The sequence below is a fragment of the Chelonoidis abingdonii genome, chromosome 9, assembly GCF_003597395.2.
Source record: "Chelonoidis abingdonii isolate Lonesome George chromosome 9, CheloAbing_2.0, whole genome shotgun sequence".
Taxonomy (NCBI): domain Eukaryota; kingdom Metazoa; phylum Chordata; order Testudines; family Testudinidae; genus Chelonoidis; species Chelonoidis abingdonii.
Window position 1 is genome coordinate 54,029,528 of NC_133777.1, and position 27,811 is coordinate 54,057,338.

Genomic DNA, 27,811 nt, shown 5'->3' on the forward strand with positions numbered 1-27,811 from the left:
GGGAGACCAGAGGGAGCCAAAACCCTGGAATTTTTGACTGGTGGCAGCGAGATCAAATCTGAGCTGGTAATTAAGCTTAGAGGGGTTCATGCTAGCTTCTCCGGTTATGAACGCCAAGGTTCAAATCGGAGTAGGAAAGCTACGACACCCATCAGGTGTTGATATTTGTCTAAATGTTGAGGATACAAGAGCATCGTATGATAGTCTAATGAACAAGAAGTAGTGATGCTCCATTAGTTGAAATTGACTCTTCAATGTGTTGTGTTATATGCTTGTATTTTTTTTGATTTATCTGATTCAAAGTACTAATTGTGTGTTTGTATGAGGGAGAGAAATCTGTGTGGGATTTTTTTGTTTGTTTTTGTTTGGGGTTTTTTATTTTTATTTTTATAAGCATCATGCAGCTGTTTATTGGTTTTCTTTGTTTCCTTTTTTCCTGGTAATTTTTTGTGCTACAAGATGTATGTATAGGATTCAGAGAACTCTTTTGGGTCTTGCCTTAAAGTTTCTTTGATTCTGAACTTGAACATTGATGTTGTATTTGAATATTTGTTTTCAAATATTTTTTTATTCAGTAATTTAAAAAAACCCTGGATATTGAAATTAATTTTTTTTGCTTGTTAATGTTTAAAATGTCACTGTTAATTTCTTTTTTTTTATTAATTTGTTTCAGGACATTAGTTTGGATCCAAATGCTGAAAAACTTGCTTTAAAATATTGTCCACAAATAGTTTTAAATAGTCAGTCATTATTTACTTTGTTGAATAATCATGGACTAAACTATAAGGAACAGTGGGAAATACCAGTTTCTGTTAAAATGATCACTGCTGAAGGTACAGTATGTTTTTGTTCACAGGGTTTGTGGTTTTCATAGTCGCTTTTCCAGAGGTACACAGATAAGAGAATTTGAAAATCCTAATTGTCCAAATAGTCTTTCCCTATTTGTGCATACTTACGCTTATACATTGATTCCCTGTAACTCTATGAATTATTAGTCAAATAATATGTGCTTTCTGTTGTCGTTGTTATAAAATTACTTAGGTGTTTCTTTTGCACTCCACCACTATCTTTATAGCTTATGATTCTTTTTAATGTCTCAGATCTAACTTCTCAATAATCATACTACATAATTAATCTAAGTGTGCAGGAAAAATTTTCAAGTTAAAAAAACAGCTTTGTTTCTTAATGAGGAAATGGTAATTATGTTTTATAAAGAGCATTCAGGCTTTCTAAGTTTTGTCAAATCAGTTTACATAAACACATACCGACCAGCAAAAAGAAGACAAGAGAATGGAAAAATAAGAAAATAGTGCTCCCTTTCTGGTCTGGTGGTAGATGGGAGTATTCATTTTAGACAGTTTCATGATGGGGCTGTGGCTCTTTCCTTAGGCATACAGAGTCTAGTCCATGTAAACTCTGATTGGAAGGGGTGGATTAGAGGCACAATCTCATAGCTGGGTGTAGTTTCCCCTTTTTCTTGGTGACAGGAACCAGTGGCACTGCCATCAGAATGTTAAGGCAAAACTAAGTCTATGACCTAGGGTTCATTGGTAAAATCTGAGACATTCCTTGGCCTCAAGCCAAGTCAAGACTAGGATCAGAAAATAAAGAAAAGCAAAGGAAAAAATGAATACAAAATAAAACCAACAAAAGCAGAGAGAGGGATGAGCTTAGGCCCTAGACTTGATTGGCCCATAGAAAATTATTAGGCTGTTCACAACAGAGGTTTCTGGTAGCTTTTCTAACTGATTTAGGAGCCTGAATCTCATTTTCAAAGGGGATTTAAGCCCTTTTTGACTTCCAAGTGTTTAAATCCTTTTTGAAAATGAGACTGAGCCCTGGTCGATACTACAGAGTTAGGTTGACATAAGGCAGCTTACATCAACCTTGCTCTGTAAGCATCCATAGTAAAATGTAGCCCCTATGTAATTCGCCTACTACAGCCACTTAATAACTCTACCCCCAGGAGAGGTGTACCGCTTAGGTCGATGTAGTAAGGTCAATGCAGTGTCAGTGTAGACACTGCGTTGCTTACGTTGACTGTTGTTGCCTTTCAGAATCCTTCCTGCAATGCTCCATGCTGACAGTTAAATTGGTGCAAGTGCTGCTGGTGAGCATGTGCATCACTGACACAAGGAGTGTAGTGTGGACATGCAAAAGCAATTTAATGACTGTGGTGACTTAGGTTCACTTAATTTTGTAATGTAGACATACCTTAGGCTTGAATCAGTTAAGTGTTGCAATGCTGTGTGCACTAAATGCCTAAATACCTTTAAAAGTTTGGGCCTAAATCAATTACACTCACTCTGTTAGAGGTAGCCCAAGTCATTTGATCCTATTGTCATGACCAATCTCAGTGTTTAAAACTTATAAATGCAGAATTATGTACCAAAAAAAAATCTGCATTCAAAGCTAAAACAATTTAAAATTTTAGAGCCTGAAGTCCATTCAGTCCTACTTCTTGTTCAGCCAATTGCTCAGACAAACAAGTTTGTTTGCATTTGCAGGAGATAATGCTGCCCGCTGCTTGTTTACAGTGTCACCTGAAAGTAAGAACAGGCATTCTCATATCTCTGTTGTAGCTGGTGTCGCAAGATATTTATGTGCCAGATGTGCTAAAAATTCATATGTCCCTTCATGCTTTAATCACCATTCCAGAGGACATGCGTCCGTGCTGATGACGGGTTCTGCTCGATAACAATCCAAAGCAGTGTGGACAGACACGTTCATTTTCTTTATCTGATTCAGATGCCACCAGCAGAAGGTTGATTTTCTTTTTTGGTGGTTCAGGTTCTGTAGTTTCCGCATCAGAATGCTGCTCTTTTAAAACTTCTGAAAGCATGCACCACACCTCGTCCCTCTCAGGTTTTGGAAGGCACTTCAGATTCTTAAACCCTTGTTTGAGTGCTGTAGCTATTTAAAGAAATTTCACATTGGTATCTGCTTTGCATTTTGTCAACTTTGCGGTGAAAGGTTTCTTAAAATGAACAACGTGCTGGGGCACCATCCGAGACTGCCATAACATGAAATATATGGCAGAATGCGAGGAAAGTATAGCAGGGGACATACAGTTGTCTCCTTAAGGAGTTCAGTCACAAATTTAGTTAATGCATTTTTTTTTTAAATGAGCATCATCTGCATGGAAGCATGTCTTTTGGAATGGTGATCAAAGCATGAAGGCGCATACAAATGTTTAGCATATCTGGCACGTAAATACCTTGCAGTGCCAGCTACAGAAGTGCCATGCAAATGCCTGTTCTCACTTTCTGGTGACATCGTAAATAAGAAGAGCGCTGAACAAGAAGTAGGACTGAGTAGACTTCCTGAAGTTTTACATTGTTTTGTTTTTGAGTAGGCTTCTGTTTCTGTAGGCTTTTGTTTTCCATAGGCTCTGAAGTGTTACATTGTTTTGTTTTTGAGTGCAGTTATGTAATCAAAAAAAATTTACATTTGTAAGTTGCACTTTCAGGACAGAGATTGCACTACAGTATTTGTATACTGTGAATTGAAGAATGCTATTTTTTATCATTTTTACAGTGCAAATATTTATAATAAAAAATATTATACACTTTGATTTCGATTACAACACAGAATACAATATAAATGAAAATGTAGAAAAACATCCAAAATATTTAATAAATTTCAAAACTGCGATTAATTTTGTTGTTAATCGCGAGTTAACTGCAATTAATTGACAGTCCTTGTCAAAATCAATTAAGTCGTGCAAATACAAATATTTTTGTTGCCAGATGCATCCTGGCAGGAGTTTAAATATAGATTTCCCCATCTTTCTATGTCTACTACCTTCTGTCCATTTTTTCACTTTGTTTCCTCCACTTTGTTAAAGAAGTTAAAATGTTGTCTTAATAAGTCAGTGGATTGTGAATTGATGGTGATATGGAATCTCAAAATTTGGTATGAATAAAAAAAAATGTTTTTTCTTCAGCATTTATTGAATATCCAAGGTGAATAATTGAGAGTTAGGTGGGCAAGGCAATGCTTTGTCCCACCTCCCATTACAGTTGCTAACCAAGGGCTTTTACTTAGCTTGCAGCAAGCTGGGTGTCAATCTATCCCACAGCAGTCTACTGTGCATTGTGTTCATGTGGACCCAGGTGCTGTGCACTAAAAAAGGTTCCTTGGTGTCCTTTAATCTACTCCCAGATCAAAGTGGGATAGATCAAAGTGCACTACAGAAGGTTTTGTTCGCAGCACCCTGTGGATACTTAGACTATGGCTTCACTACAGTGCTTACAGTGACATGGCTGCACTGATGTAGCGGCGCTGCTAGTGCAGACACTCTAAGCCAATGGGAGAGAGCTCTGCTATGAATTTAAATTACTCCAGCCCCCACAAGGGGAAGTAGCTATGTCAGTGGGAGAAGCTTTCTCCTGGCACTTAGGTCAGTATAACTTACATCGCTCAGAGGGGTGGTTTATGTTTCTCAGGGATGTAAATAACGTATACTGATTTAAGCTGCAGCGTGTACATAGCTTTAGTGTGCAGTGAGCTGGTGCAGGGTAGATTCACATCCGAACTTGCTATATAATAAGTGTTCATATAAACAAGCCCTGATAGTGGGAATTCCATACCAGGGAAGGAGTTGGCAAGAGGGGATTGGAAAGAGTGAATACAAATGTTTGCAAATTTCATGTATTTGTTTGTGAAGCATAATTGTCTTGTCTGTAACTGTTTGACTCAATGCATACCTATTTGATGGTTTTCACTTTAATCTGCAGAATGCTAAATTAACACTTTATCACATAAAAGACTCCCGATCATGTGTGATGTTATTAAAAGGGTGGTCTTATTCTCTGAAATAACCAAACTCTTCAGTATAACTTTTTTGTTTAAAGTGTGTGTCCTGCCTTCAAATGATTTTGTAAAGATTAATTTCACTGATTTTTTTCCTTGTAAAATTAACTACGTTTTCAAAAGTATCAACATAGACTCCGCTGTCTTCAGATTATGATATGAATGTTGCACTTAAGGCAAAGTCTCTAAAAACAGGAGGGCATTACGGGAGGAGGGATAGCTCCGTGGTTTGAGCATTGGTGGGGCAAAGTCAGTACTTGGTCCTGCTAATGAAGACAGGGGGCTGGACCCAGTGACCTTTCGGGTTCCCTTCCAGTTCTATGTGATAGGTATATCTCTATATGTATATATGTGTGTGTATATATATATAGCTGACTGTGGCTAAGGATATAGTTTAGGTTGCTGAACATTCCTTGCTGCTAATGAGACGTGAAATGGAAAAAAACAGGCTTGACACTCAGAGCCCTAGATCAGTTTGTGGGGCTGGCAGTTGGAGAAAACATCTTTTTTTATTTGCAAACTGAATATATTTAATATGGGAATTGTGAGATATAATGAATGTGAAACTCCAAAATGCTAATTTTACAAATTAACTTTTCAGAATAGAGCTGCACTTTAAATAATATGTGAAACTGAAGTAAACTGTCAACATATTTCATATTGCTGCCATGGAGTCCTGATAAATTTCACTTTTCTTAGATGTACGTGTTCCCCAATGAAAAATTAATAGAAAGGAATGTAAAATGATTTTCAACACAAGTCGAAGGGACGAAATTTAATATTTAAATTACCTAATGATTTTTCTTTAGAGTATGGGAAACATAAATCCTTTCCTCTTCTTAAAAGGTGCCAAACCAGTCAAAGTGATTTATATTGACTCACCACTCCCAAAAAAAGAGATGACAGTGAGAGAGAAGAACCAAATTTTTCATGAAATCCCGCTGGACTCTGTGATATCCAAAAAATCTACTATTCCAGTCTCTGCTGTGTTGATGGACAATCCATTTGAGGAAAATATATTTCAGTGGAACGTATGTAGCTGTCTGTCTTTTCAAAAATATGCTATCTGATTTCCTTGATCTTTGTGTTCTGCAGTGATATTGGGGGAAAACAAGGTTCTTGCCATTATCATCACTGAACTATGGAGGTTTTTTTAATGTCTCTCTCTCTTCTTAAATGCTTCTGTCTAGTTTAGTCTGATTACTGATGTGTGCCCTCTTTAAATATATTTGTTTGTATGGCTTACATAGGTGGCAGTTTTCATATTGTTTGTTCCCTTTACTCATATTTTGAAAGGCTCTTGTGACTCTTAGGTTTAGAGGTGTTTTATACATAAATTACTAAAATATTGTTCCTTCCGTCTTCAAAATAATGTCTGGTGGGTACAACATTTTGTGCATCTCTGTTGTATTGGATTTAGCAATTTGTTTTACTTTGGTGAGATGCACTTTATTGTTGAATAATTTTTCTTTGTTTATATGAAGATGCCTTCTGATGCTTGTCAGTTAAGGAGGACTCTGAGTCTGGACCACATGAATCTAGACTTTGACAATGATGTCACAGAATTGGAGACCTTTGGAACGACATCTAAGTCCTTGAAGACGTCCAGAATGGAAAATACTCCTGCTAACATATGTAAAACTCTATCAGACAAGCTAAAAATAGAGAAACAGTTGGTATCTACTGTAAGCAGTGGTGCTGAAGAGGAAACGAGCAAAGTTAATGAACAGGGATTTTCAGCATGTAGAAATGTGCAGAATGTGAACAAGACACAGCTGCCATCATCAAATGGTGATGTTGCGTGGACGGATTCTGAAGAAAATTCCTCATTTAAAGGCCTTGATTCAGATGAAGTTGAGTTAAATGATGAGCAGCGTGGTACGACCACAAACAAAGTATTGGACAATTGTACAAAGTTAAATACTTTGGCTAAAACTGATAGTTTCAGGAGAGAATCTGAAGTTACAGAAGTAAATGAGACTCCCATTTCTTTTTCCAATAGTGATACTGATGAAGAACGTTTGATCATTGACACGGAATGTAAAAATGGAGAATATTGCAAAGCAGCTGTGTTTAATTCTAATCCAGATCTTGTAGCAGATGTACCTAAATCACCCTCCCCGATACACACTTCATCAAGTAGCCTGGCTAATTCTTCAGAGAGCCCAGACCAGGAAAAAACTGCTTCCAAAAAACCTTTCAAAAGGCTATCTAAAGAATTTGACCCTCTTGGACAAATTTTGAAAATGCAAACTGAACTCCTTAAGCCGCCTTTCCCAAAAGCTCCTGAGCAGCCACTGGTGAATTGTGATAAAAGTTCTAATCCTGCACCAAGTCTTGTGCCACCACCCTCAAAACCCACTGTAGCTTCCAGCATGGAACCTGCTGCAAACACAAGCAGCTTACCTAAATTTACATGGACTTCACATTTTCAGGGAACTCCAAAGGGTAAGTGTTGCGTTTAGTGTATTCAAAATTAGAAGGAGAATTTGATAAGGCAGTCACTGAAGCCTTAATTCAGTCCTGTTGAAAGCACTAATGGTAGCAAATATGTTAATTTTTGAGAGTGGAGGAGAGGTGATGAAGCTTGGAATAGCACTTTGTTGTGTGTGAGAGAGAACGAAAATCTTGGATGCTCTGCTTAAATGCAGAAAATGTGCAGAAAATCTTTGTAGCTGTATTGATCCTTGATGGAAAATGTATAAAGAAGGTAAAATGTTATTTGATTGATTTTACTATTGAGCCAGCAAAAAAAAGTTACAGTATCTAAGCGTTCAGGCCAACAGCTTTTCAAGCACTGGGGCGGGGGGGACTTCAAATATTGTGTATTGTCACACATGGTTCATTAAAATGGCCATATTATTTGTCAAATTTATTGAAATACATTTATTCTCTATCTCATTTATATCTTCACTAAAAATCTAGGACCTGATTATCATTTGTGCAAATGAGAATTACTCCCTGTCATGGCATCACTGCCCCATGTGCATTTTTGTGGCAAAACACAGTGCTGTAGCCTCTCTGCCTCAGTTTTCCTGACAGAATTTAGAGTCCAGTTCGGTGGTTTATGTGACTCAGCCTTCTGGCCAGCTCACTCCAAAAGTTCAAACCCCTTTTAGGGTAGCAGAGTCCAAAGTCCCAGTACAAACCAAAGGAGTCTTTCTCCCAGCAGGGCTTAGTTCTCTGCCTTCTTTGGCGATTATTTGTCTGTCCGTCCTCTGGTCTCAGCTCTCAGTCCCTGCATCTCTTTCCTTCAGATAGGGCACCTCTTCTGTGGCCTGGCTTAACAACCATCAGCAGGTCACAGGTACTTCCAGAGTGGTGTTTCCTCTTTTTATGCTCCATAATGTCAAATGGTGGAAGGAGGTTTGCTTTACAGTATCAAGTGCTACTTTTGAGTCCCAAAGAAGTTTGTCTAATCCTTTTGTGGTGAAAATCAATGGAGGGTGAAGTTTGGGTATTTGTGACCAAAAAAGGAGATGGATATTGTACAACTTCTAGACAATAGGACATCGTTTTTCTCTTTTTACTTATGGTGGTAATGCTCCTGGCCATTGTGCCAGCAAGCCAGGATCAGCTGAGTAATACTGAATGAAAGGGGAAACCCCATAACTAAGAAGCAAGGGATAGAGGGAGGCAGTGGTTGAAAGTTAGCTCTCTGAGTGGTGCTGAAAATAGTAAAAGGAAGGAAACCTGGGGAAACTTTCAGTTAAACTGGAACTAGGGTTTAAAAGATAGTTTCATTGAGACCATTTTTTTTTTTATCCAAATTTTCTTCATCTCTCTAAGAGTATGTTTACCCTTCCAGCTCAGAATGTAATTCCCAGCTCAAGGAGACATACCCATGCTAGCTCTGATCAGCCTAGGGTGTTAAAAAATAGAAGTGTAGCTGCAACATCAGAGATGCTGGGTACAAACTGAGGGCAGCTAGCCCTCATGCCACCACAGCTACTCTTCTCATTTTAGCACGCCATCTCAATCAGAGTGGGTGGTATATCTTCTCAACCTGGGAATTACACCCTCACGTGTTCACACCTGCCCTCAAACAGAGGTGTACAAATTTATTCTCTTAACTATCTTGGCTTTCGCACAGTAAAAATATCGAATTCAGGTGTTTGGCACTTAGAACTTTGATTTCTCTAGCTATGCCAGCAAACCAATCCTGCTGGAGAAGTTAGCTTACTTGTGCTGCCAAATGAAAGAATGGCCGTCATAAAGTGTTCAGTAAACCATTTGAGGTGATTCAAAATTATACGGTAATTCTGACAAACCTCAGTACATTTCTGTATCCTTTTTGGCAGCAGGCCTGGAGCAGGCGCACAGATTATTGTTTAATTTATGATTCTTTTCAGTTACAGGACGGATCATGTACTAGGAATAAGTGATTTTGAAATATCTATCTTAGATGTATATACTGTGTATGTATAACTTTAATGTTGATATAGGCTTAATTTTTTTTACAGTATTGTATCAGTTTTTGCTTTATTGTAAGATTGGCACATATTTCCATCTTTCCTATTTGTTACTCCTCCTTCAGATAGATGATTGATGATTAACCCCAGAAATGTTTATATTTCTTTCTTGTGTTCTTTAAATTCCATTAAAGGCATCATTAAAAAGACGCTGAATGAAGTTTTACTTAACTACCTAAAATTTTAAGTTTTGGGTCCTGAACAGGCTGATGGGCCCTTTAACAGAGGTTCTTTTAAAATCTCTTTAAAATGTACAGGTATAGGTTTAAACTTGATTTTGAAGTACTGGATGTGATAGTTCATACAGGCTACATTTGGCCCAGAGATAAAGGTTTGTATACTATCTCACAGCTCCTCAGTTTTGGGGTCAGTTAAGCATCTAGCGCTACTGCATGGAGGTAATTCTTAGGAGGCATCATACATGGATTTTTTTGGTTTTTTTGGCCCTTTTGTGCCACCAGTGGATGGGCTGATTATCTGGCCTGGATGTATACAGGATGTCATAATTTGAAATATGGAGTGTAGTTGTAGCCATGTGAGTACCAGCATATTAGAAAAGGTGGGTGTAACATTCCCCTTGTGTTATCTGGACGTGGTGATCTGCTAGGTCACTCCAATCCTTGACTCTGAGAGCCAGCCTTACCATGCTCTGCTGTGAGAAGCCCCACTCCTGGGCTGTTCACACACATCCTCTGACATGTAAGCTGCTCCTTGGCTTGTGTAACCGAATGACACTAGCCAATATCTCCGGTCCCAGACACAACCCTAGGAACCTCCGCCTTGCAGTGTCCAGTTATTCCTACTGGATACTGCAAGCTTATATGAGTTTGTCAATTTAGCAAAGAAATTGATATGTTCCAGGCTTGTTATCCCAAGGGAAGACTCTGACACGCTTCAAACCAAAGGCACTGCTTCAGGTAGTATAAACAAGCAGATTTATTAACTATAAAGATAGATTTTAAGTAATTATAAGTCAAAACATAACAAGTCGGATTTGGTCAAATGTAATAAAACCAAAACGCATTGTAAGCTGATCTCAACACTTTCAGTGCCCTTACAAACTTTGATGCTTCTCACCACAGGCTGGCTGCTTGCCTTTCAGCCAGGCTCTCCCCTTTGATCAGCGCTTCAGTCGCTTGGTGGTGATGTCTGTAGATAGAAGTGAAAGAGAGAGGAAGAGCATGGCAAACATCTCTTCCTTTTATCATGTTCTTTCTTCCCTCTTGGCTTTGGCTCCCCCCCACCCCCTTTCAGGGTCAGATTAGCATTACATCATCACAGTCCCAAACTGACCAAAGGAAGAGAGTCCAACAGATCCTTTGTTGTTGCCTAGGCCAGTATCCTTTGTTCCTATGAACTGGCCCTCTGCTCTTGGGGAGTTTTTGCCTGGGCTTGCCTTAAACCATGAGGACACATTTTCAGCATCATAACTATATACATGAAATTACAACCCATAATATTACTATAACAACAATGCTCAGTGCATCATGAGCCTTCCGAAGACACCCAAACTTTGCATTGGATACCACACAATCATTTTACAAGGATGAACATGGGGGTGCTAGATGTTTCCCCCAAGGTACAGAATGTCACAGTGGGTGAGGTAATAGCTTTTATTGGACCGACTTCTGTTGGTGAGGGAGACATTTGAAAGTCAGTTTCCTTAGTTTGAAGCATAAATAGGTTAAAAATCAAATCCAATAACATCTTCCCACGTACATGATGTTTCACAAAATTATACACTAGTTTAGTAGCTGCTGGATTCAGAAGCCCAAAAATGTCTTTATTCTGGATATGAAACCTAAAAAGAAATAGACGCAAAGGACTACAGGTCATATGCACTGATAGAAATGAAAGCAGTTAATCTAGAAGACCTACAATGAGAGATGGCAGCTGCCCAAACACCATAGTTGCTCTGTTTTGAACCCATCAAAAATTATGTATTATTCTAAATCTATATAGGTCCATGAAAGACATCCAGTTTTATTAATTGCAATTCAGCATTTTAGAATTCAAGCAGATGCATTTTAAACCACACTGACAATGAGCTTCTGACAATAAGAGTTCCAGTACTTATGCAACCCTAGCACTTCTTTTAGGTCTTTTAGTCTTTTTAAGCCTGTAGCCCTTGTCCTCAGCCATGGGTTTGGTCTCCTACCTACTATGATTGTAGCTATGTACAGTATTCAAATCTTTTCTCTCTAAATCCTAGTAAATCGCAGAATTAAATTCACATTCACTAACCTCTTCTGATTCCACAGACGATGATAGTATTTGGGACAGAATCTGCCATGTTACAGCAGTGTAGATTCAGAGTAAATACTTTTTCTTCAGTGGAGTTATTCCAGGTGTCCACTGGTGCAACAGAGGTCAGATTCTGATCCTACATTTGTATAAAGACAGTAGCCTAATGTTCTGTCTGCATAAGAATAGCTGTGACTAGGGTAAAATTATATGCAAATGTTTAGTATACTTTTAGTAGTTACACAGGATTTGTGCATGAAATTTTCTAGGTTTGGTTTATTTAGAAATACATAGCAAGTGACCCCTCTGATTTGATAAGACAGTTTTGCAAATATCTTACGAAAAGATAAAATACAATAAATGTTTTATTCTACTCTGAGGAGGGGGGAAAATCTAATTACTTCCTTGTAAAGACTGTTGTTTTCTGTTCTATTTATTTTCAAAAGGATTGCTCCCAGCTGAACTTAAGATGCTTGTTGAAGACCGGTCAGAATACACAGCTCCTCAGGATGGCAATCTTGTATATAAATTGTTCAGTTTGGATGACCTGCTCTTACTCGTGCGTTGCAGTGTACAAAAAGTAAGGACAGAGCGACGATCCTGTAATAAAAGACAAATCAGAAAGGTAAATATCCTGCTTTTGGCACGTTTACGTATGTGCTTGACTGAAACCTGTTCCATTAACAAAACTTCTATTTAAAGTTCACTAAGGAGATAAAGGCATTGCCTCAAGCACTGCAGTATTGTTTACACACACTTATTCCTTTAACATATCTCATCCAGTCCTCACTATTACATCCTTTCGTATTTTGTTCATTTCTGTAACTGTCGAATTTCTATCCATTGAGCAATTATTTTCTGTAGGGAGAGAGGCAAGGATTACTTTTGAATTGTGTAGCCCCATTTAGTTCATGCAGTTAAGTACTTTTGGGTCTGATCCTTCACTACTTACTGTGGTGACACTCCCACAATGGGAATTTGGTCTCATTACAGCGTGCAATGTAATGGCCTGTTGGCAAAGAGAGGCCCCATCCTACAAACAATGACTCCTGTGAAGTTAAAGGCAATTGGCTATTCACTTGAATAAAACTATGTACGTGCTTAAGTATTTGCAGGATGAAGCCTATAATTCTGAGGTTCTTCATGACCATAAGTACTTTATTTTGCTCTTCGTGTTATCTGTCCATTTCTGATCTTTCAGATGTTCATATTTAGGACAGTTGTTTCTTGAGATTTATAAACCTAGAGTCTTTTCAGTTTTTATTGATGTTAGGCTAACTGCATGTTTGATTTTTTGAATGTTGTTTTGTTGGTGTGATTGCAAATTTATCGACCTCATACTTCCGAATATGGAGTAAGAGTAGAATTGCCAACTTTCTAGTGCATAAAACTGAACACCCCTTCCCTGAGTCCCTGCCCCTGCTCGCACCATCCCCCTTCCCTGCCTCACTTTCACCAGACTGGGGCAGGGAGATAGGGGCTCCGGCTGGGGGTGTGGGCTCTGGGGTGGGGCCAGGTATGAGGGGTTTGAGGTGTGGGAGAGGGGTGGGGCAGGGGATTAGGATGTGGGGGGTGAGGTATAGGCTCTGGGCTGCGGATGCTGGCTCCAGGTGTGGCCAGAAATGAGGGGTTCAGGTTGTGGGAGAGGGCTCTGGTCTGGGTCAGGGAGTTGAGGTGCAGGGAGGAGTAAGGGCTCCAGCTCTGGGAGGTGTGGGCTCTGGGGTGGGGCTGGGGATGAGAAGGTGGGGGTGCAGGAGCAGGCTCAGGGCTTACCACTGCTCCTGAAAGTGGCCACCAGATCCCTGCGGCCTCATGGTGCATGGGCAGCCAGGGAGGCTCTGTATGCTGCCCCCGTAGTTCCCGTTGGTCTCAGTTCCCGGCCAGTGGGAGTTGCAGAGCTGGCTCACGGGGCTGTGTGCATAGAGCCTCGCTGGCGACCATGTGTCTAGGAGTCACAGGGACTTGACAGCTGCTTCTGGGAGCCGCACGGAGCCAGGGTAAGCAGGGAGCCTACCTTAGCCCTGGGCGCCCGCTGTGCGGCCAACCAGACTTTTAACAGTCCAGTTGGAAGTGCTGACTGGAGCCGCCAGGGTTGCTTTTTGACTGGGCGTTCCAGTCGAAAATAGGATGCCTGTCAATCCTAAGTACAAGCACTGTACTGGTTGGAGCAAGGAGGCTTTGAGGAGGGAATGGTACGTAAAGGGCAAGTTTGTAACTTAAGCATAGGATCAGAAGTTAGGAGATCGCCGTTCTATTGCTCGTGCTCTCACACTTCGTGTGACCTTGAACAAGTCAGTTAATCTCAACTGTACGCTCAGTTGCCACACTTGTAAAATGGAAATAATTATAATTACCTTACAAGACGACTACCTTCCGAGGACCGTGGCCGCTGGACAAGCAACTGCCGAAATGCCACCGCAAAGGAGTGTCATCAAGAGGTGTCACCGCTGAAATTCGGCGGGATTTCGGCAGTAGCGCTTCTTGACGTTGCCACTTCTCGGTGGCATTTCGGCGGCTGCTTGTCTGGGGGCCAGTAGGCAGGCGCATATGGATGCCCCAGCAGGCACCATGGCGCCCACGGGCACCGTGCTGGGGACCCCTGTATTAGGTGATATTGAATTAAATGAAGTAGGGAGAAAAATTTTAAGTGGAATTTTCTCATGTCACTCCTACAATGCTTTGTCGCATCTTTTTTTCCTGTACTTTGCTAATCAAAGCTAAAGGTAGTCATGATGGTTTGGGAGCAATGGTCCCAAACTGCTAGAAAGACTGGACGAGGCCATAGAGTTTCCCAAAACACAGAGAGGGATGGTAGGAGGATTCTGGTTTGCAGGTGGGCCAGAAGATCCTAATCTCTGTTTCCAGAAGGCCCACAGACCCACTTCATTCTGTTAAAAAAGCTGCTATAAAATGTTTCACAGCAGATTGTTGCGCTTGAGAAACAAAAGTCTATCTCAGTAGCATGGGAATTCCTAATATTCCAGTGTAGACTTTGTCTAGCTGGGAATCAAAAACTTACTCTGAAATTATCAGGGGATTCCTGTGCTTTGAGTAGATCCTCTAGTCTTTCATTTAATGAACTTGGCATGTTACCTCATGCTTGGAAACATATACAACTTGTGAGACTCTTGGAATATGTGAGCATATGGCCTCTCTCTGTTAATGCAGAATTCAGTCTCCATTATGATTTGATTATTCCCCAAAGTTCACTGATCAGTACATTATTTGGAGGAGTTATTGCTGTTTAGATACTAACTCATTTCTTGTAAATGCTTGTAAGTAACTACCTAATACGTTGCTTAAATCCTGATGATGACAATTTTTTGTTTGTAGCTAGGGTATTGCACATTTTCCCTCAAGCTTTGAGGGACAATAGTGTTAGGGGGAGATTTATGTTAACAGAGGTTTTAACGCGTTTCCCCCCAAAAAGGTAATTTTTGAAGTGTAAGCGTTAATTTGGGGATTTACAGGATTTTAGTATTTGCACTGAATTTCAAATCTTAAAAATTTATAATTACTTTGTATTAATAGTGGAGTCGTCTTCCATGGAAAAGTCAACGTGTAAATTAAAGACGTCTAACATCTCATTTTGTCAGCTCTTCAGGGTTTCTGCTTTCATTAACAGTCATACGTATGAGCTTTGTTATTTATTAATAGTTGTACTTCCATTTGCTGAAATTTAAAGCTGTGCGTACAAACTCTAAACTTCTGAAAGAAATTTAGGGTGGGGGGAAAGCTTTATTTCCATTCATTGTAGATAAAAGGAAAACTGATATTCTATGTATTTTAAACACAAAATGTTAGTGTTAAAATGGAAATTATATTTTTGGATTTTAAATGTAGTTTTGGTAAACAATATGGATGGCATTTTCCTTTCCCTCTAATAGGTTAATGCAGAAATAGAACAACTGTCTACTTTTTCTTGAATTCCTGGAGGTGGGAGCAGATCGTAGAGACGTAATAACTGTATCTAATTATTAGATTGTAGTTTGCTTATACATAAATGCTTACTTAGATTCATTTTTCTATTTCTTATATTTTTCACATTTTTTTAATATAAAATTTGTTTAAATTTACAGTGTTTCATGTAAAATGTTCTGTTGTACCAAAAATCCTGTGTAATTATTTCTCTTGTTTCTTGAGCGAGTGAACTGTGATGGTTGTCAAATACTAAAAAGTAATTAAGGTGCTGTTATAACTTGTAGATAATTAATGGCCTTTTGGCTGATATTATTTTTCTTACAGCATACTCCAGTTTACATATTGCCAAAAGTAGAATATCAAGCCTATTATGGAGTAGAAGCTCTTACAGAAAGTGAAATATGTCGGTTGTGGACAGAGAGCTTGTTGCATTCTAAATGCTCATTTTATGTTGGTAAGTTTGTGTATATTCTTGTCCAGTACTCAAACATAAAATTTAATTGTACCTGTGATTTTAATCACAAGAATGGTGTTTTTCTTCATTTGGTTACTGATTTATGCACTTATGGCCTCTTAGTTTATTACTTTGCTATTACGTGTTGCAATGTCAACAATAACGTTAAAGATACTTGTTAACAAAGCAGTATTTACATATTGCAATGAGAGATTAGATGTTTGGCTAAGACAATATTAAATCATTTGGTTTGATGTTATAGTGAGGGAAAAGGTAAAGTGCCACAATTTTAATTTCTTTTTAAAGTGAGATGAGCAGTACTTCCTGTGTGTTCAACCCCTTGATGATGAATAAAAGGAGAATGAAATATAAAGCAAGGGAATTTTGAATAAGTTGTGTCATTGAATCCGTCTTCCTCTTCTAAGCTTTAGCCTTTGTGAGTGAGACTGTGTCATAGCAAACAGAATTTCCCCTTTGACCTTGCTCTATCCCAGACATTGTGACTCACATATTTAATTTTAATATGTCAAAGTTTAAAAAAACTTGCATGAGCAATTCTTGCTTTTTTCTGAAACTGCTTGTTCCACTTTAAACACTTCATGTGCAAATGTTTTCACACAGGTAATTACAAAAATTGAAAATACTATACAGTTTCAAAAATATAAGGAACTGGGAATAATTTTCTGGTTTGTGGTTTTGCTGCATTCTGTACAAACATTTTGTAACCTTTCTCTACTATTTCTGTTTTAAAATTGTGAAACACTGAACATCTTTAAGAGATTGCACTGAATGTAGAATGTTAGGATTTCACTTGTCTAGTTATCTTTAAGCAAAAGCTCCTAACATGAGGGAGAGAGTATCAAATCACATAGTAGACAAAAACTTCTAGTTTTATCTGTAATTTTCCCCAGAACACTTGAACGTTGAACTACCTTACCTAGAATAACAAAGCATTTTCCGCCAAGCGATTGCTCCTACTTCAGATGAAAAAATGTTCAGCTAACAGTGTGCTAGTCCCCACGCATGTCTGTCTGTTGCCTGTGGTCTTATTCCCCAATATGCCTTGTGATTAGAAACAACCCTGACTAGAAAGGGCCTCAATATTCTCTGTCCTCTAACATGTGAAAAAGAAGGGGAGGAGCCACTTCTGGTTGAAATGGCATGGAATGGAATGGAATGAAATGGGAGGAATGCATCAGTAAAGAGAGAGCTTGTGGAAAAATACAAATCTTCAGTGGGAGATATAGTAGATGTAGTTTGGAACTTAGAAAATAGGAGGAGGTTAAAGCCAGGGTGACAGTCTGGGAATACCTAGGACTTAATTTTATAGAGGTGTGGCTTTCTCAAAATGCTTGTCTCTCCAGGAACCACAAACATACTTCTTACACAGGAAATAATGTCTAATGCTTTGTTCATGATTGTACAATTAAAATTCTGAAATCAGGAAATGCAAAATTTAAAACTTCCTACAACAAGGTTAACATGGCCATGGGGCATATCCTAGGAATAGAAACATATTGAACTAAACACTTAACAAAAACTAACAGAAAATACTACATATATGTAGAGCTGGCTGAAAAAAAATCCTTTTCTGCAAATATTTTAATGTTTTGTCCCACCTTAGCAAGAAACTTTCTCAAAAGCATCAGAAACTTCACATTTTCCATGGAAAGTGTTTTAAAGAAAACCTCTGTTTCAGGAGAACCAAAATGGAATTTTTTGCTTTCCCAGCACCCACAGGGTGAAATTGACAAGAGCCATTCAAGTCTGGCTGCTGGAGAAGCAGAGGCCTTGGAACCCTGGGTCCTCTTCCTCCGAGCCAAACATTCTGGGTGTAGGGAGGCAGACCCCCCCCTCCCCCCGGCCCTGGGCATCTCTGACCTCCAGAGCTATAGAGAGGCAGGGAAGTAGAGCTGTGCCTCTCCCTTCCCCAGAGTTGCAGGAGAAGCTTGGCTGTGTTTTGACTAAACTTTTGTCAAATCTGTAATAACCAGGTCTTACATATATGTAGTATGGCTCACATTAACGTAACTAGAATCCCTAACTAAGATTTATAGTCATCTTTATATTGGTAACTTGCTGCTAGCTAATAAATAGAGTAATTTACAGCAGATGTGATGTCTACTTTTTCAAAAATGAATTTTTTAATGAGTTTGGCACTCAGCTTGTGGTCAGAGAAATCCTGTTTGTACAGAGAATGAATGTTCTGCAGTTAGGACTGCTTCATTTTCCTGTTGTAGAAAAAGCTTGTCTTATTTTGTTAGTTTCTATAGCAACCTTTGTGGCCTGTGGTTCCAGTTGTTCTCTGAGTTTATCTCTTTTAGGTGGTTCTCTCCTCCCCCACTTCCCCCCCCCCGGCCCTATCCTCTCCCATCTGTCCCCAGAACCACCCCCCCCCATAACAGCTTCATAGCAAAAGATTTTGTATTTGTCTCTTAGAGCTGCTGAGTTATATTTATCCTAACCTTTACATACAAACTTCCCTTTTTTTATCCTAGTCTTAAAAGTAAAGAGTGAAATCTAGTCATTTTTTAAAAAGTAACCCTTACTTCTGATTTCCTGTTCAATTTTAATGGGTTTTAGTACCACATTTTCCTATTTTAATTTGTTTTTTTTCTCTCTCTCCATTGCTGTGTGAAGAAACCCCACAAATGGGAAAATAAATGACTTATGGGCATGATTCTACTCGCACAAGTAGTCTCTGTGGACTATGCTTCTGAGTAAATTTATGCATATAGGCTTGGGTGTTTTCAAAGAGGCCTAAGAGAGTTAGGTGCTAAACTCCCATTGAAAGTCAGTTGGAATGTTGGGCACTTCACTTCCATAGACCTTTTTAAAATCATCGTAAGGATTTAAAGGATCAGTCCCTAGGCAGGGAAACAATTAAACTGATTGTACATAGAGTGTTGTCATATTCATCAAGTAAACAAAAGGAAAGAAAATATTCTCTCACTAATCTTTCATCTATAGTAATTCTAGATGGCAGTTGTAATAGTAGGTAGACACACAGAAACATAAATTGACAGAATCCATTTAACCTTCCTGCAAAAGAACATTAATCACTTTCTATATTCATCTGCTTCACTGTGGGAAATAAACCTAGAGTTTTGCACTTTTGGATGGTTTTTGCTGTAACTAAAAGTGTATTGGAAGACCGTTAGTGAGATTCTGTCTATCGAATTACATTTCTAGTAGCATTGAGGTAAAAATAGTTTTTGCTCTGAAACATGACTGCCAGTCGTAATGATACTAATACTCTCCTTAAGATACTTTGTAATTTAAAATATATGATAAACTACTAGCATGATACTGGCAACCATCCTCTTCCTGGGAGTGATACCGGAAAATAAAAGATATCAATATGCCTACTTCCATGAAATAAGGGAGTTCCCTTTCTGTAGCATGCTTCCCTCTTCTGTCTGTCTACACAGAAGCTCTTCCATGTAAGTTGGGCAGGGTTCTAGCTTTGTGGGGTCTGAGAGGGCAGTGAAGCCAGCATGTTGGGTGTTGATTCTCACCTTCTCTAACCTGTGGAGGAGAAACAGCGCAAGTGATACAATAGTTTTCCTCTTTGTGCTGTGGTATCCCAGGACAACCACAATGCGGTTAACATAACTATTTAAAACAAATAAAATGGAACAATAAAGACTGATTTTTGCAGCTTGTGTGTCCAACCTAAATGTATAGATTTATCTGCTGGCTTTGATGACTTTAAGCTAGAGCTTTGTGTGTATGTATAATATATTGATATGTTGAGTACTGATTCCCTTGGAACCTACTGTATACATGGTTCATAGCCTCTTCCCATAATGATATGTGCCCAGTTTCATAATGTTGGCTGAGAAATAATTTAAATTTCAGCCTGAAAAAGGTGAGTGTATCCGCACTTTATGTTTAATGCAAATCTAAACCATAATGCCTTGGCAACGTTAACATTATTGCTTTGTAGTCATGTAAACGTTAATAAGCACTTAAAATGAGTAAGGTGCTATTGAGATTCTGATATGATGTAGGCTGATTACTTTGTTTACCTTTAAATACTTACGTCACTTGCAAATTTACTTTTGCTTAGGTTGAAGGCCTATGCAAAGCCCTCTGTGTTCTTTGACCCCCCACCCCCACGACTCTATACTTTGGGGAGTAGGATTGATGGATCAATGGCATAGAATGAGGGATTTCAACTCACCTCTCTGTGTGAAGGGGAGCCTTGAGTGAGGCCAGAGTGAGGTCAATTGAATCTGTGCAGTTACTATTCCAGGGGTACACTGCACTGGCTGCATAGACACACACTGCTGTGCAGTTGCTCCAGGTCTGCAACAAAGAAAACTATCTCTGTGTCATGTGTTTCCAAAGAAAGAGACACATGCTTGCTGTGAGCACAGTAAATAAAGTTGAGATCAGCTCCCTTGGTTTAAAATGGGAGCTGTTGTTTCTCATCCGATAAAAAGGTAAAAAGATAATTGAGTTGTCTCCCTTCTTGTCATTCCTTTGTGTGTATTAGGTATTTTTAGGCCTTCATAAGTACCTAGATAAAAGCTAATAAAAAAGACTAGGTTACTATTTTCTGGAGTCAAATGAGAGCAGCTCTGTGCCAGTTGTCCTTTTACAGTTTCTAATTCATTAAAAATAATGACGTCTATTTAATCTTCCACAACATCAAATAATGGATTACCCAATGGTTGGCATTGAATGTAAAATAACTGGGATGAGCAATTTGAATATAATGGTTGTTTTAAAATTCCTTGGTTCTACAAGTGCAGATATGTAAAGAGCTTGTGAAATCCACAAAATATATAATATTTTCTCTTGCTATTCATGTTTTTTCTGTTTGCAATAAACTTTTTTGTATTTTCCAACAATGAAATTCTGATTTCCCCCATGGAAGCTAGAATGAGGGGGCATTTTCCAAGAGGGAGCTCTCTCAATATGTCTTGGGACAGTGGATCTGATTCACCTAGCCAGCCCTCACCATTCTCCTGACCTGCTCTTGTTTAAAATTTGACAAGCTGGGAAGTTTGAATCGCTGGTTTACATCTGTGTCCAAGTGGTCTTTTAGCAAGATTGTTGTCACAAATGGCAAACTCAGACTTGCAAATTACAATTTTTCAGATAAGAAAAATCCAGATCGAAAAGGGAAGCAGGAACCCAGGTGTTTGGATAACACAATGAGGAGTTCAGTATAAAAGCAGACATAGATATAACCTAAAAGGAAAAGCCCACATAGTCTGTAAAGTGCCGAAACATAATCATTCTCATCACAAAACAGTTTTAGTTTGAAACTGATAAGTCAAGCCATGGTGCTTGAGAGAAACTCTCTGTAAACATCTGCAAAAATAACTTAGTATCCTCTCTCAAATCCTTCCTTAAAACTCTACTTTGTTGTGAGGTCTACAAAAAACTTTACAAGGGTTAGGCTGCTGTTTCCCTGTAATTATTGCTTATTGTACTGACCTATATTGTCTTGTACTCCCTTGTTGATCTGTCTCTTTCTGTCTGTCTTATACTTAGATGGTAAGTGGGACTGGAACTGTCTTTTTGCTTAATTTATACGGCCCCTGGTACAATGAGGTCCTGGTCCATGACTGGGGCTTCTAGCCACTATGATGATAAAAATAATAAGTTTCATGCAGAATACCCAAAACACCATCACAAAAATGAGCATGGTCACAGTCAGTGGGAATGCCCATCAGGATTTTAGAGGCAGGATATGGGATATGGCTGGTTAATAAGTGCAGCCCACCTGCTCCTGAGATTGTTTAACTGGTCCAGATTTTTAGATTTTGTTCTCTGTCCAGCATAGTTCGGAAGCACAGATCTGAGCATGGATATCTATATTTAGAGAAAAATTACAGAAATATAGAGTTTCGTTTTCAAATGCTTATACAGAGTGCATTAATGGTTAGAAATGCTTTTTACTCGATTGACTTTCAGATAAGCAAAATTTGTAACATTCTCTTTTAAATTGGATTTGGCTTCTGCACGCACATTTAATAAAGTCTTTTCTTACCAGATTTGTTCTCTCGTGCTATTTCTTTACTGAAGAGATTCAATTAATATTTTTTTTTCAGGACATATTGATGCCTTTACGTCAAAGCTCATTATGCTTGAAGAGATTTCTCCAGAACGGTTAAGAGAAAAATTTGGATTGTTTAAGTAAGTAGAGTTCATTGTCATAATTTAAAAAAAAAATCAAGATGAAACAGCTTCAGAATTAACAAAATTGACTTTTCCAAGTCATTTCTTGTGATAGTTCTTAATCTGTAAGTGGCAAAGCTCCAACTGAGCGTAAGTGGAACCATGATTTCATCCTTTTGTTGTAGTTTAAAATTTAGACTAGGACTCTCAAATGCTTTGTTTAGTTTGATGCCCAAGATTTCCAGTCAAAACGAATGACTTTGGGTACCTCTGTTTATTAGATGAGCAACTTGAGTCATCTTAAAAGGACCTGATTATCAAAACATTACTTACTGAAAATCAGATCCCTTCAGGGTGTCTCAAATTGGGTTCCCAAAATCACTTGTCACTTTTGAAAATCTTGGCTTATAAATTTACCTTCTGTGAATTTTCTATCCACAGGCCTGCAAATCCATTAAATATACTTCGACATATCTTGAAGAAAGTGGTTGAGTAAGTAATTTTTACTGTTGTTAAATATTTATGTTGCAGTAGCACCCAGAGGCTCCAAAGATCATTTTTTCTTTTGTAATGTGATTGTCTACCCTTCTGCTGTACTTTGTATTTTAACTTCGATAATACAGTTATAAATAAACTGTAAAGCATTTAGGGTTACTTTTTATGTACAAAAGATAGGGTCCAAAATAAGAGTTTGATCCTACAAGCCCCCTTACTCAGAGTAGACCTTCCTCAGACAGTAAGTCCCACTGGCACTTCTCACTTCACTGAGGTTTGCGGGATTGGGTTTTAACATTATTGGTGCTTCAAGAGCAACATTTACGCTTTGCTTTGGTAACCTTTTGCTTGTGCTGGAACTGATTGTTGTTTGTTATCCCCCTCCAGGGCTTCACTTGTCCTTACTTATAGTTGCACAGTTTTTCTCCATATGTCTTCTCAGGTTCTCTGCAGTTTTGTTCTCTACTTTATTTTGCTCTATTTAACTGCTAAAATTTTCTCAGGCTGTTAGCCACTTCGGAAATATGAAATTTTTTTCATAAAATCAGTTTCTCGCCATGCATGTATGTGAAGCATCTTGCTTTACATTCTAAATTTTGAGCTTCATGGTTTTTGGGTCCAGTTTTATGACATGACATGGGGAATTGGTAGAGCCTTTACTTTCTATAAATTTACATAATCCTTCATGGATTAAAAAAGGTTCCAGTGTATGTATTCATGATTATACTTTCATCATTGTGCTTGCTAATGATTTATGTGCTTTGCTGAATAGGGATGGATTTTAGCATGTGTTTAAGTGCCTAGCTGAATCAGGGCCTAAATAATTAATGATAATAGTATACAAATGGAAGATAAATTAGCATTTTCATCCATACATTTTTTAATTCCTTAGTTTATAAACAGGTTGCAGATTATATGTTATTTAGATGTGTTAATATATTTAATGTAAATATTAGATACTTTGATGCCCCACTGTGTCAGCTATGTTCTCCTTTCTTTTTTAACAAGTCTTTATCCTGGAGAAGCCATTTACTGTTTTTATCATCTCTGATTATGAATAGATTCAATGGTTGGACTAAGAAGCAAAAATGCTTTTTGTTTTATTTACTCTACCTTTTAGTAAGTGTTGAATTTTGATTTGTGATGTGACTGTGCTTTAGTCTGCAGGAGGGCTCTTACTTATTGACTCATACTTCAGGAGATTCATCAGTTGCAATCTACCAGAGCTGTCTTGGGAAAGTGACCAGAGCATCATATAATTTACATAAAGCTCACTGCAGTCTGCCTAATATACCTTCTACCCTCTCTGTTCCATGGGTACCGTTAGATCCCAACCTTCCTTTACCCTATCACACTAATCACGGAAGAGTCCCATGCACCTTTCCACCTAGACCCCAAGAAGCTACGAGAAAACAGAAGGTAAGTAACCACACTAAATGCAAATAAATGTGTTGGCTGATTTGAAATAAGCAAATTTGCTCCATAGGTTACAGATTGCTTACTAGTCTGTCATCTGTGGGCTTGAAATACTTAGCTGAAAAATTCATACAACAGCCTCAAGAGTATAGAACACACTGCAGGAATAACAAATTCACTTACCTGGAACTAGCCCTGTTTATTTAATGAGTAACAAGAATTAGCTGTTATTCCAGGTACGCCATCATGATTGACATGGATTTTTAAAATATGGCTCTTTCACAGTTTGGTGGTTAAGTTCTGAAGTGAAGCTTTGCTCTCTGAGCTTATGTGCACTAACAATACTTTCTGACAGTGTAAGGGGTGAGCCAGGTTCTTCACTAGGAGCATCTGTAGCTGGCGTAGCAACATTCTGCGAGCACAGTGTTGCTACGGGACATAGGAACTAAAATGTTTGCAGCAAAGACTCCCTCCTAATTTTGGCACTGAAGGTGGATTTTTGTGCTGTCCTTTTTGGTCGCATTTTTTTCCTCAAACTATTTCAGGAGGGATGTTTTTTTAAAACAAAAGTTTATGTAACTGCTCCTCTTCGCATCTTGATTTCACTGATACCCTGATTTGCTTCTTTTGGGAAGGGAGAGCCTCTGGAGATATACTCTGTTTTTTGTTTTTATAAAGAGCATTTGCAGAAACAACAGTATCCCTGTTCCACAAAGAAAAAAGATCCCCCAACCTAGTGCCCGAAGTGTGTAAGATCAAGAGAACCAAATTCTCATCAACGTATTGCAGATATAATAACTTGTTGCCTGCTTCCGGTCCCACATAACTCCATTGCCTTTGAAGAAATTCTAATCACAATTTAGGTGGCTTTTTGAGATGAGCCTGAGGTAAAGGACGTTAATCAAATTCTCATTCCTGTGCTATGTCCTCTTAAACAGTGAAATAATCGTGGAAATAGCTACCTTTATTTTTATACAAGGCTATTTTTAAAATAAGAGCCATATGTCACTCCTTGTCTGAAGCATATAGGAAAATATGATTATGGTGTCTCAGACATAAACATAATTGTATTTGAGTGGCTTATTTCTTTTTAGTAAAAATGAACAACTTCACACAGTGTGTGTTTTCCGTTACTTCACAGACTTAAGTCAGCATGAAGATATACATTTTAAGAAGTTTGTTAGAAATGAATTTTACCAAAGAATTTATCAGACTGGGAAAATGACCATGTCTTCTAAAATTAAATCACAAGTAAACTGATTTAGTGTAGCACAGTGTTAAACTTATATTGAACTGATTATCTAGGTCTGGAGAAGCCTCTGATGGAATTTGTCAGAGTCCCAACCTATAGTGCAGTGAGTAAATGACACATTTCGCAAACTGAGAATTTCCACTACCAAAGCCAAACTGTTCACTCTAATATTTTGTACAAATGCTGTGACATTTTAAAAAGTAAAGAATATCCAAACAGTATTTCTGGTAGCTTAGTTTGCGCCTGTATTTTTTTCAAGGGGTTCCTTATATTAATCTATTATATAAATGTAACATAATCTTAAGGACTGCTGTGTGGACTAGATGTAGCTGGCAGTTTTCTGAATATAAGCCTTTAGATAATTAGGTTTAAAGTTTAATGCAGATTGAAGAAGCTAATACTTTTTTTTTCTCCTCAATGCTTCTAGATGAATTGGGCAAAAGCACACACAGACACACCCAACAACGAAAAGCCAGTATCCATGGAAACAAAAAGCAATCCCTTGCCAGCTAAGCCTGTTAGAAATGAAGGCGTGGCTGCAAAGAAACTGAAGAAAAATAATACCAAACAAGCAAATAAGATGAAAAAGTGGAAAAAGAAATGAAATAAAAGCAAACTCAAGCAAAGCAGGAATAGCTTAGCCACAGTGAGACAACATGGATTGGAAAAAGCACAAGCCAAACAGCTTATTTTTCTTAATTCTTCAGAGAAACCAGAATGCCCTGGCAGAGGAGAGCTGCACAGCCATGTTGAGGAACATTGTGAAATGCTACGATCCCTTAACCCTTTCTTAACTCACTGAATGCAACTCATATTAGAACATCTTATTTTAAGTTAGCACATGAGAAGAAAAGTCAAGTGTCTATAATTAAGACCTCTGGACAGAAGTAACTGTCATAACTACTTTTGTTTTTATAGTAAAACTATAATTTGAGAAAAACATTAACACCAATACTCAATATTACATAAAGATGAAAAAAGTATTCTTTTTCCAACTGTCTTGATTCTTTTTCCAGTTTGTTGCAGATGTCTATTATTGATGATATTATTTGAATTGTGTACTGGTTTTACATGTAAAACACAGCATCAGCAGTTTCAATTTAATTAGTTAATGTTATTAAAAAAGCAGGGTGTGTTGTGCCCAGTTTGAAAAGGAAATATTACCCCTGAGAATAAGGCATGCTCCTTCTAGGGTTGTGTAGTTAACGGCTTTTGATGAGCAACATTTGTTATGTTTGCAGAAGCTTTGTGTCTTTTGAATTCTATTATTGATATACCTGTTGGCATAGTGTCCTAGTGAGCATTATGGTACACCAGAGTATAAGAAAGTTAAAATTGACTTCCGTGTTTTCTCAAGATTCGTTTTTGGCATTAAATTCTTTCCAAAACTTCAAATCCTTAAGAGCTAGTATGTTGTTAATGTAGTACTGAATGACTACGGCCTCAGTCCTGTGTCTTTTCGCAGGCAGACCCTTGTCGAAGTCAGTAGGGCTCCATGTAAGCACAGAAAGTTTTGCTCATATACAAGTTGCAGGTGAGGGCTTCAGTTATTATTACAGAGACAAGCCAGACATTTGCTGTGGCTCAGCAGTTCACTTGTAATTTGGGAGCCAAGCTGAAGGGGGTGAGTTCAGACAAAGATTCAGCAAGGAAAATTCTTTTCTCGTGTTTATAGGTGTGACTACATGTTTTCTGTTTCAGTGAATATCAGTAAAATTGCTGTTTTGTAAAATGCTAAAAAAATAGGTTATTAATTCCAATGCACCACAAATTGATTGTCAACATACACAGTTTATTTAATTTATAAACATTCATTATTGTCAAAGGAAAGTTTTATGCACTCTGACTACTATATATCATAGTGCCCTCAAGTTTTTATGAAATAGGCAAATTGCAGGCCATAGTTCAAAACAGCATATTATTTAGCAATCATAATTTTCAATGTATGAAGGGTTTTTTGATTGCTGCCTATAACTAATTAGTATGAGTTTCATCCTGAGAGGCGTTCAGCTACTCCTGAATACTCAGGGTGAGGAATGTAAACTTTTTTTTTTTTTTTTTTTAAATGACTGAGCTCTTTTATAGGCCTTGATTGTGTTTGTTGGGGCTCGTCATGTACACAAAGTACTCACATGCAGGATCAGGGCCTTAGCAATGAGTTTGTTTAAAATGTTTTGTCTGTATGTTACGTAAGTTAACTGCACCTTTATGTTCAAAGTTCTTCTACTCAAATGTATACAAATATATTTTAATATCCTGTAAAGATGAATAAAATATTTAGTTTTAGTGAGTTATATATTTTTTTTTTAGATCTTAGTGACATGTTAAAAAAATAGGTTTTAAAGGGGTGCTGATTGTAAAAAGCGAGAGAGAGAGTCCTGTGGCACCTTTATAGACTAACAGAAGTATTGGAGTATAAGCTTCCATGGGTGAATACCCGCTTCAGGTATTCACCCATGGAAGCTTATGCTCCAATACTTCTGTTAGTCTGTAAAGGTGCCACAGGACTCTCTCTCGCTTTTTACAATCAGCACCCCTTTAAATACCACTTTGGGTATTCACCCATGAAAGCTTATGCTCCTAAAGTGGATATTCACCCACGAAAGC

The 27,811-nt window shown here is 38.1% G+C and overlaps 1 protein-coding gene across 2 annotated transcripts in view; it reads left to right on the forward strand.

The window, feature by feature from the left end:
- Positions 1–27,494, forward strand: part of ICE2 (interactor of little elongation complex ELL subunit 2) — a 52,868-nt gene extending 25,374 nt beyond the window's left edge. For both annotated transcript variants that reach the window (XM_032798509.2, XM_075069561.1), the window contains 9 exons: positions 674–833; positions 5,662–5,846; positions 6,300–7,263; positions 11,978–12,156; positions 15,777–15,906; positions 21,975–22,059; positions 22,483–22,533; positions 23,697–23,955; positions 25,632–27,494. In XM_032798509.2, the coding sequence (XP_032654400.1) occupies positions 674–833; positions 5,662–5,846; positions 6,300–7,263; positions 11,978–12,156; positions 15,777–15,906; positions 21,975–22,059; positions 22,483–22,533; positions 23,697–23,955; positions 25,632–25,808 (2,190 nt within the window). In that variant the 3' untranslated portion in view covers positions 25,809–27,494. The remainder of the gene's footprint in view (positions 1–673; positions 834–5,661; positions 5,847–6,299; positions 7,264–11,977; positions 12,157–15,776; positions 15,907–21,974; positions 22,060–22,482; positions 22,534–23,696; positions 23,956–25,631) is intronic.
- The last annotated feature ends 317 nt before the right edge of the window (positions 27,495–27,811 follow it).